Source organism: Monomorium pharaonis, chromosome 6, assembly GCF_013373865.1.
Source record: "Monomorium pharaonis isolate MP-MQ-018 chromosome 6, ASM1337386v2, whole genome shotgun sequence".
Taxonomy (NCBI): domain Eukaryota; kingdom Metazoa; phylum Arthropoda; class Insecta; order Hymenoptera; family Formicidae; genus Monomorium; species Monomorium pharaonis.
Window position 1 is genome coordinate 705,345 of NC_050472.1, and position 11,555 is coordinate 716,899.

General features: G+C 27.2%; 1 protein-coding gene and 1 long non-coding RNA gene across 2 annotated transcripts; one reads left to right on the forward strand and one right to left on the reverse strand.

Annotated features, from left to right (window-relative positions):
* Window positions 1–917: 917 nt before the first annotated feature.
* On the reverse strand, window positions 918–2,460 carry LOC118646009. Its single transcript, XR_004963639.1, has 4 exons — window positions 2,321–2,460; window positions 1,781–2,236; window positions 1,271–1,701; window positions 918–980 (listed from the first exon to the last, which is right to left on the reverse strand). It is a non-coding gene; the product is annotated as an uncharacterized LOC118646009 (long non-coding RNA).
* A 1,358-nt stretch (window positions 2,461–3,818) lies between these two features.
* Window positions 3,819–11,347, forward strand: LOC118646112. The gene is made up of 8 exons (XM_036288406.1): window positions 3,819–3,926; window positions 4,825–4,924; window positions 5,011–5,127; window positions 5,284–5,695; window positions 5,780–6,367; window positions 6,541–8,469; window positions 10,272–10,620; window positions 11,259–11,347. Exons 1-7 carry the CDS (start codon window positions 3,877–3,879, stop codon window positions 10,544–10,546), a joined length of 3,471 nt encoding a protein of 1,156 aa, XP_036144299.1. The 5' UTR covers window positions 3,819–3,876; the 3' UTR covers window positions 10,547–10,620; window positions 11,259–11,347.
* The last annotated feature ends 208 nt before the right edge of the window (window positions 11,348–11,555 follow it).

The window sequence follows — 11,555 nt, forward strand, 5'->3', positions numbered from 1 at the left end:
AAGATTCTACTAATCTTTTTTAAACAAGAATAGAAGCATTAGTCGAATGTGTATATATATATTTGTTATAGTTTTAATCTAATTCTTCAATATCATTAATTGCCTTAATTAAAGTTCTGTAAAATTCTGGAGTATATGCAGCTGCTAAAGTGTTAATATCAGAGTATCAATTTCTAAAAGCTAATACTAAACGACCTAAAAAACAAATAATCTTGCATAGTATTGGATGTTGATGAATTTGCGTTTTACAAATACTATTTCTATACAGAATGATTGTACGATTGTATCTAATAGTTTTGATTACTTCATCTTCTTGCAAGATATGCAATATTTTTACTCTTATTCTTCTACTTGCCTCTGGGTAATATTTGACAATACTTTGCCGAGTTTTTTGTAAGATTCACAAAAAATTGATTTTTTAATTTTATTACACTGCTGGAAATAATGTCTTAAATTATTTCGCGCATAAAATCCATTACAATAGACGCAGTTATCAAATTTATACTTTATTGTTTTTCTTTTTTTGTAAGTTTTCTAACTGTTATTATTCGATCATGATTGCATATAAAAATAAAATTTACTTCTTTAATTTTACTTGCCATTTTACGCAAACGTTCAGCACATCCTCCTGGTAAATGCATAAAATCTTCAACTAGATCTTCATTACAATGTTTGGTTTCCAAATAACGCGCTATTTTATTTTGCAGAGTGTGAGAAAATAAACAAAAATTTTTTTGTTGCCTTGAAGACCACGTGATAATTTAGTAATTAATTCAGATTTATCACAGCCACTATTTCCAGGAATATTAAATTTAGTTGATCATATTTATTTCTTTCAGATACATTACTTTATTAATACTATTTTCTGAGTTTGTTGTTACTCCTGTTTATTAGTTTCTAAACTTTTAGTTTTATTGGTATATATTCACTAGTAATATCTTGTGTTACATTTGGTCATAAACTATCGTCATTGCTACCATCTAAAATAAAACAAAAATTTGTATTAAAAACAAAAAATTATTCCTAGCACTTTAATTTTCTTAGTGAATATAAATTAACTTTACATATAAATAATATTACTAATTGCATTACTAATTATATTTGAAGTTTTTACTTTTCAAAATTTGTTTTTATTGTAATACTTAATATATCTTGATAAATTTGAATGTAATACGTTGTTTTTCAAATAGTTACATTTTTTCTCGCAATATTTTTTTTTATTTTCTTTTTTATTAATTTTCTAAAAAAATTTGTTTTTAAAATAATGTACCTTGGTTTATTATATTTAACATATTCAGTAACTTCTCTTTTTTAAATTATTATTGCAATCATTATTCAAATGTGTTGTAATTTTCTTATCATGTATGTTTTTGGCAACGGAATGTAAAATGTTTTTGTTTTGCATGTTTTTAGTCATTAAATTTTCATGTTGTGTGACAGTAAACTGTGTAAAATCTTCATCTTCATCTTGTTGAGAATATACAATTGTTTCGTTGACTTTTTGGCAGTATACCACCTTTCTGAATATTACAATATTCTGTTTCAATTTCAAATGTCTGCTTTGATAGTATATTCATTTTGCTAGTTTTATTTAAAGAAATATCATTTATTATATTATCTTCGCAATCGGAGGACATACAACATCCATTTGGAATCAAATAATTCCTCATTTCATTATTTTAAAAATCATTTTAATTTGATCTAGAAATTAAAAAAATTATTAAAATATTTATAATTGTTACATTATTTAATTGTAAAGGATAGGACATTTTAAACTTACCTTTAATTATTATGCATTAAGACCAGAAGAATTATCTTCAATTGTGTTTCTATATGCATCCTTTTTCTCTAATGTAGTTTTTCTTAATAACAGCTTTTTTGTTTATATTTAGTATTGGTAAGATTTTATTTTCAATAATATTATGTATATAATTTTTTATTTAAGTTTATGTCCCTTGATTTATTATTTATGTTGCAACTTGTTGATTGATTAGTACTAAGAAATTTGCATATTTCAGTTTCAGATTTTGTCAAAGAGATTATATAAGCTTGAATCTATAATGTTACTTATATCGCTGCTTGATGTGTTAGTTTTATTATTGTATTCTGTATTTTCGCTACTGAAAAATTGTTGCTACTTCAGTATCAATGTTTTTTCAGTACCAATACTGACAGTACTTTTCAGTATATAATTATAATTTAAAGAATCTTTCTTATCCATTATTTCTTCTGGATACTGTAATTAAATATATAATTAAAAATATAATCTTGAATGTATAAAATGCTCAATTATGAAAGTAATTTTATAATAATTTCCTACATTTTGATTGTTCCCCTCAATACTTCCTTTTTTTTACAGATTTTCTTTGTTTTTTACTACAACAGTTTTAATTCCTTGCCTCTTATAATCATTTATAATATCTATTAATTTAATTGATATATTACGTATTTTAATTTCTTTGTACTCGCCGTTGGTTGTATCGAACGAAATCTTTGTATTATTTGTAAATTGCTGTTTAATGCCTATACAAAAATAAGACACGTATAACAATTTCTAAAAAGCTTATTAATTATAAAAGCATTACATTAATACGTGTTTCTGAACTACCAGGTTATGTTTTCCATCTTGCGTGTTCCAAAAATTATATATATATATATAATGTTTGTTCATTTTCGCTGCACTACTAGGGTGCGTTCCGTTTCACGCATAATACGCATGATGCATCGTTCATCCTTGTTGTTCGTCAAACGTTAAACAAGGATGAACAATGCATTAGCCCTAGGGCTTGATTCTTGAATTTATTCGCAAGAAAACGTATGCGCAAATATCCGCTCTAACAGAAAAGTTGCAAGTTTATTGGTTGAAAGCCATACGATAGCCAATAAATTTTCAACTTTTCTGTAAGAACAGAATTTGCGAATACGTTTCTCTTGCGAATGAATTCAAGAATCGAGCCCCTAGTCTACAATGAAGGATTTAAGCTTTAAGCCGTAAGAAACTGGCAATCACAGTAGATTTTTATAAGAATACTCGATTGTGATGGTTAATTTCTTGCGGCTTAAAGCTTAAATCTTTATTGTAGACGAGGGCTTATGCGCATCATGCGTTTGACACGGAACGTAGCCCTATACAGATGCAGTAAGGTCCGCCGCATAGACTTTTGCAACATAGACAGTAAGTATAGACCGAGCATCCACTGTATAAGGGTTGATGCATACGAAAAGAAAGACAAAAAATATAATGCTGGTCTACAATGTCAGCAAGAGTAATGGAGTAGGAGTAAGAAATAAGAAATATGAAATGAGATTTGCCCATTTCGTTTACTCCCGGTTTTTAATTGGTTAATTGTTACTTTTTACTCCTTACTCTATTACTCCTGCTGACATTGTAGACCGAGCATGAGATGAGTTTCTCTCTTTTTAATGCCGGAGAAGTGCTCCCCATTTCTCCGTCATTAAAAGAGAAAGAAACTCATCTTATATCTTTTGTCTTTCTTTTCGTTATGCAGTGTTTCTTTACGCGTGTACAGTGATGCTCGGTCTATACTTACTATAGGTGAGTTTTTAATTCATCGATACTCAATCGCACGGTGCGCAAATAAATTTTTTACAGAGCAAAGTTGCATCTGCGCATAATGTGATTGATCAATCGAAATTAAAAACTCACTTTATGTCTATGCGTTTGCATAACGCATAGTGCATGACGCATAAAAGAATTACTCAATCAGAGTCGTATATTTTCCTCTTCAGGATAAAGATAAAGACCCTTGACTGGTTAATTCTCTTGTGCGTTATGTATTTTGTGTTATGCGAATTTGTGCGGCGGCCCTATAACTTATTGCAGCTGTATAATATATATATAATAGTGCAGTAAAAATGAACAGATTATATAGAGAATTTTTTGGAACACGCAAGATGAAAAATAGGTAGCAAACGGAGCGGAGTGTGATCGCTCTCAGTGATTCTTTACTATGATTGGTCTTCTGCTTCTAATTCTAACTAATTAAAGGCCAGAGCCAATCATGTTAGAGAATCACTGAGTGTTCACCAATACGGTCTGTCTGCTGAACGCGCCCAATATGACCTGATAGTTTAGAAACATGTATTGATGTAATGTTTCTTATATGTAAAAATTAACGTTGGGTGGTACGAAAAATAGAGGCCAATGAATATATAAAATAGTATAAAACAATATTTCTCAACATCTATAAAAATGTCGTAAAAGATTTATTAAGTTTTCTCTTCGTACGTTTCAAGAAAGCATAAAATGCCGAAGACACGTAAGAATTTTTAACTAACCTATTAATTTATATTTTCTCATATAAATATAATAACAATGTTTCGTAAGTTCTCTGGTGAAAATGTAAAATCGGAGCGTAAGTCGAATGTAAAGAGAGAGTAATAGAAGCGTTAACAAACCTTCTACGAAGCGCAAATTGAAACAATGAAATGTAAAAGAAGCGTTAACGCTTCTTTTACATTTCATTGTTTCAATTTGCGCTTCGTAGAAGGTTTGTTAACGCTTCTATTACTCTCTCTTACATTCGACTTACGCTCCAATTTTACATTTTCACCAGGGTTATAGTATATTTTAATAAAATCAGAAAGAATTTGTTTCAATACAGTCTCTAATAAAGTGCAATATTTTGATGCAAATTTTTTAGAAATGTTATACAAGTGTTATTTTTATATAGGAATTAAAAAACTATTTAGAAATAATACAGAGATAAATAGTTTGATGCAACCAATGGCGAATAAAAAGAAATTAAATACGCAATATATCAATTAAATTAGTAGATATTATAAAAGATTATAAACGCAAAGGACAATTTCTGAGGCTGCTGTAATGAAAAACGAAGAAAATCAATTTAACACCAATAGAAAATCTGTAAAAAAAGCAAATATGGAAGAAAACAACCAAAATGTAAGAAATTATTATAAAATCACTTTCATAATTGAGCATTATATATATATTCAAGATTACATTTTTAATTATATTTTTAATTACAGTATATAAAAGAAATAATGGATAAGAAAGATTCTTTAAATTATAATTATGTACTGAAAAATACTGTCTGTACTGATACTAAAAAAATAGTATACAATGATAATATCAATATATCCAACGTAAGTAATATAAATAGTATTCTATTTTTTTTAATAAGAATATACATATAGTAATGAAATATTCCATAATTAAAAGAAAAAATGAAAAACTATAAATGTTTTACTATTCCAATTCAAACTTACAATACGAACTGTACTGTACATATAATATTTCAGCTACATAATGTAAATGCAACTGTTAACAATTTTGCTGCAAATAGCAACAACAAAGAAAATATTTTGGATAGCAATGAAATAAAACACAATAATAAAACTAACACATCAAGCAGCGATATAAGTAACATTATAGATTCAAGCTTAATCTCTTTGAGAAAATCTGAAACTGAAATATATGAATTTCTTAGTACTAATCAATCAACAAATTGCAACATAAATAATAAATCAAGCGATATGAATTTAAATGAAGATTATATACATAATAATATTACTGATATTGAAAATGAAATCTTACCAATACAAAATACAAACAAAAAAAAGTCATTATTAAGAAAAACTACATTAGAGAAAAAGGATGCATGTGAAAACATAATTATAGATAGTTCTTCAGGTCTTAATGTACAAATTAAAAGTAAGTATAAATGTTATATCCTTTACAATTTTAATAAATGTTGTAACAATTATAAATATTTTAACAATTTCTTTTATATTTGAGATCAAATTGAAAATAATTCTAAGAATAATGAAGTGAGAAATTATTTGAATCCAAATGGATATTATATGTCCTCTGATTGCGAGGATAATATAATAAATGATGTTTTTTTAAATGAGACTAGTAAATTAAATAAACAATTAAAACAGACATCTGAAACTGAAATAGCATATTGTGATATTCAGAAAGGTGATACTACTGTCAAAGAGTCAAAAAAACAATTGTGTAGTTCTCAACAATTAGATAAAGATTTCACCCAGTTTACGATCACAGAACAAGAAGAAAGTTTAATGACTAAAAACAACGGAATGCAAATCAAAAATATTTTACCTTCTGTTTCCAAAAACATGCATGATAAGGAAATCACAACATATTTGAATAATGATTGCAATAATAATTCAAAAAGGAAGTGTATAATTACTGAACATGTTAGATATAGTAAACCAAAGTATATTATTTTAAAAGCAAATTCAAAAGAAATTAATGAAAGAGAAAATAAACAAGAAATACTTACATGTCCTGAGAGAAAGAAACATAAGCAATCTAACGATCTGAAAAATAACGTATCATATTCAAATTTCTCAAGTTATAGTAAGTATTATAATAAAAACAATAATAAATTTTTTAAAGTAAAGACTTCGAATATAATTAGTAATGTAATTATTAATGTTATTTATATGTAAAGTTTACTTATATTCACTAAGAATATTAAAGTGCTAGGAATAATTTTTTGTTTATAATACTTATTTTTGTTTTTATTTAAGATGATAGCAATGGTGATAATTCATGGACAAATGTAACTCAAGATACTACTAGCGAATATATACCAAATGAAACTGAAAGTTTAGAAATTAATAAAACAGGAGTAACAACAAACTCAGAAAATAGTATTAATGAAGTAAGTAATGTACCTGAAAAAAAGAAATATAATGAATTCAAGTTTAATATTCCTGGAAATAGTGCCTGTGATGAATCTGAACTAATTACTGAATTATCACGTGGTCCTCAAGGAAATAATAAAAAAAATTTTTGTCTATTTTGTCACACTCTGCAAAGTAAAATAGTGCGTCATTTGGAAAGCAAACATTGTGATGAGGATCTAGTCAAAGATTTTATGCATTTACCAAAAGGATGTGCTGAACGTTTGCGTAAAATAGGAAATGTTAGAAAAGAAGGAAATTTCATTTTTAATGTAACAAAAGAATATAATCATGGTCGAATGATAACAGTTCGAAGACCTAGACAAAAAGAAAAACGATATGGTATAAATTTTGTTAATTGTCCATATTGTAATGGATTTTATGCTCGAAATAATTTAAGACATCACGTTCAACAATGTAACGAAATTGAAGGATCACTTTCTTCGCGAACACTTTTACAAAATGCTCGGCGAACTATTGGCAGATATCATCCAGAAGCTAGTAGAAGAATGAGAATAGAAATATTACCTATCTTGCAAGAAGATGAAGTTACTAAAACTATTAGATACGATCGTGCTATCATTCTATATGGAAATAGTATGTGTAAAACACAAATTCATCAACATCAAAATACTTATATACGAGGTCATTTACGTCTTCTAGGTCGTTTGGTATTAGCCTTGAGAAATCGAAACTCTGCAATCAATACTTTAGCAGACGCATATGCTCCACAATTTTATAGAACTGTAATTGAAGCAATTAATAATGTTGCAGAATTAGATTACAAAACAAATATGTACAAACATCCGACTAATGCGTCTACTCTTGGTACTTGTCTAAAAAAAATTGGCAAAATCTTAGATGTTACATATATGATAGATAAAGATTTAATGAAACGCAAAGATGTTGATGATTTTATGAAAATATATGACGTAGATTTTAGCGGAACTATAAATAAAATAGTAACAGAAACTTGTACAAAAGTAAAACGACAAAAAAAGACCATATTACCCCGAACATGTGATATTAAAACTCTTACCGCTTATTTGAAAAGAAAGATGGAAGAATATACAAAAACATTAACACAAGAATTTTCATATGCCATATGGAAATCATTAGCAGAGGTAACGCTCATCGCTATTCAGGTGTTTAATCGTCGTCGAGCAGGCGAAACAGAAAGAATTTTAATTGAGGATTTTAAAAACTATGAATGTGCCTGTGGGACAGGTTCTACGTGTAAAATTTCTACACAGAATTCTGACAGGACTCATAACTATGTTAGATTTACCATTCGGGGTAAATTACGTAGAACTGTTCCAGTACTGTTAGATGCGCATATGTTAAAAAGTACTCAACTTTTGCTACAATTTCGAGAAGATGCTAATGTGTCATCAGATAATCCTTTTTTGTTTGGATTACCCAGTAATGAAAATGAGAATAAACATTTAGATGCTTGTAAACTAATGCGAAGTTTTGCAAGCCTATGTGGAGCAAAAAATAGCTTCGCACTTCGTGGAACAACTTTGCGCAAACATGTTGCAACAAAATGTGTGGATTTAAACTTATCGGATAATCAAATAACGAGAGTAGCAAACTTCATGGGTCATCACGAACATATCCACAAAGAAATCTATAGACAACCTGTTGCTAAAGTCGACATACTGGAAATGTCAAAAATTTTAGAAAAAGCTCAAGGCATGGATTCAACAGTTTCTAATTATGGAACTGATATAACTATCAACAGTGAAGACAATACTTTTTTCTTCAATCAAGGTTAGTAATTACATTTAATTAACTTTAATTAAGATAATTTTATTACGTAGGATCAAACTTTGCGGGTGTCCAAGGAAAACCTATTTAAATTATACATTTACATTTGTTCTTTTTTTAATACAGTACGGATCTACAGAAATGTATATAATAATACCGGCTACACCAAAAAAAAGTTTCGGTATACAAAAATTCTTTAAATCTTAGACCTCTTATATAACCTTAAAGGACTTCTCAAAAAAATCAAGAAAAAGCTAGTATAAACATAATATTCTTATTATTCTTATATATATATATACACACAAAATTTACTGCTCGTTGCTTCTTTGTGCTACACATAAGAACTACTTTGCTTCAAGTTGACATATTTTTTTTATATGTAATACATTCTTCTTAATACAAGAAAAAAGCAATTAGAATAATATGTCAAATTTGCGATAAATGTTTCACTTTATTGAAAGAAGAATATGTTTGCCATAAAATATTTAGCTTAGAATATGAGATTATGGGAAAAATAATTTAAACGCAAAATTTGTTTTTGGCCTCGATCGTCAGATGAGTGTAAGCATATACTGCATTACTGTAACACTCGAATTATAATATTGTAGAATTAAAAATTTATAGATCTAGTAATTTAGATTAATTTTTTTATCAAAGTAATTTATAACTTTATATTTTAATATTTACTTTTTAAACTATTCAAAAAATATATAGAAGTTTTTATTTAAAAGTTTAGATATATAAATTTAAAAAATATAAGCTTAAGATTTGGGAGAACCTGCAACAATGTTTAATAACATTAAATTAAATTAAATTTCTCCGATAAAAGGGGTAGTCGGCAACTGATTTTTAATTAAAAATAAATATTAATTATATTGAAATTTATTATTCCAAGACTTTTGTTTAACAGTAGAGCTACCTTAAATGTTATATTTTACTTTTAATTTATTATTATATTAAATAAATTCAGGATTGGGAAAGTTACTTCGTAAAAGTAACTAGTTATAGTTACAATTACAGTTTTTCATTAAAAAAGTAACTAGTTACAGTTATCGATTTTGAAAAATAACTCGTTACAGTTACAGTTTTTAATAAAATTAAGAGACGTTACTTTCAGTTAATTTTTTATTAAATAGTTGTACATTATTTTAAATATAAGAAATAATAATCTTATATTTATGTTTTGCTAACTGTTGTATATTTTGTATTTAATTATATGCTTTAACGCATTATTTTATGTACACTAAATGAGAACTTTATAAAGGTAAAAGACTAAATTATATGTTACTGTTATCACAATTTAATTAAATATAACGCTACGTCAGCTATCATACATTGATTCATATATTCCTTTTATTGCAAAATTTTAATAAAAATTTTTATTAATTTTATAGAATTTTGAATTCAAATATATCACATAATTAAGATGACCTCTTTGTGACGTCATTATAGAGTCACCGATGCTAAACATGTTTCGCAGATGCAGAACTTAAAATATCTGTTATATTTAATAAAAAGTTTCTTAGTTGTATTGTAATTATTTAGCATATTAATACTGCAATTTGATTTTAGGAATCGAAACATTTCCTCTTGTGTAGACTCGAGTTTCTCCGGTTGTTGATTAAAAATTTTAGTGCATGTTTTACAAAAAGTAACTATTAAAGTAACTATCAAAATAGTTATTAGTTACCAAAGAAATGTAAATGTAACTGTAACTTCGTTACAAGTAACTCGGATTTCCCAATCCTGGAAAAATTGTTATATTAATAATATAATATTTACATATTTGTATCTTTATTTATCAGATGTATCACAAACATTTAATGATATAAGTGAAACTTCTACTAATACTTCAATAGAAAAGAAGAAAAATAAGATTGAGAAAGAAGAACAAAAAGTGAAGCAAAAACTAATTATACAAAATAAAAAAAGAATACGAAAGAATACAATAAAAAATATACAAAATGTACAAAAATTGAATAAAAGTAAAGGTAAATCTTGTTTATGCTTATCTTCTTACTGGTTTTTTTTGTTTAATATTTATTCCAAAAAGTTATGTACATCTGTAACATTTACATAAACTTAAAGCAGGAAAGAAACAAATTTCACCGAAGAAACAAAATGTTTATTCCAAAAATAAAGGTTTAATTTATCGTAAGTACCAGGCATACTATTTTTCCTCAATGTGTAAATTGGCAGACGTTTTTTTGTTAAATATTTAAACAAAGACTTAAATAGCATTTAATTATTTACAGTAACTTAAATTAAATATAGTTTTTATAATATGTTTATGTTATGATCAAAGCTCGTAGCGCGAACGTCCCTGATCAATTGACTGGTTAATGCGCGGAACAACCAAGCATTTTGGTCAAAATCCGAAATAGTTTTGTATTCGGCTTTTAACTGATGTATCTTTAGTTCACCCTAGGAGTGACTAACATGGCTAGTCAGAAACTAGTTAGAAACTAAAAAGTTAGAAACTAAAAAAATTACTTCGGACTTTGACCAAAACGCTTAGTTGTTCCACGCATTGAATTAATCCTAGGTATGATTACAATAACGCCATCTAAGTCTGACCAAAACGCTTGGTTGTTCTGCGCATTGACCAGTCAATCCTAGGAATGCCTGCGCTATGGACTTTAATATTGAGTCATATTATTTATAATAACTTATAACTTTCTCCCTATGCCTGTTTATTTGTATCTCTCTTTCTCTTTCTCTTTTTCTTTTGTTTACTTTATTTTATTTTCTAATTTTTGAGTGATATATTAAATTTTTTTTGTTTCTAATAGGAAAATATTCAGATAGTGATTTATCAGATTATATATTAAATACAAGTTTAAGCAGCTCTAGTGAGAGTACAATCAATGTGCCAAAAAAACAGAAGAATCAAGCATGTAAATAAGTGATTATTACATTATATGCGTCAAGATTCTATTCGATCATTATTTTATTAATGAGTATATTTGTATTTCAGCCCGTAAAACATATCAAAAGAAAAACACGATGGACGGATAAAGAAAGAAGGTGGGGCAAGGTTTTTCCTTTACGCAGATATTTTTGAAAAATTCATTGTTGGCCCTCACTTA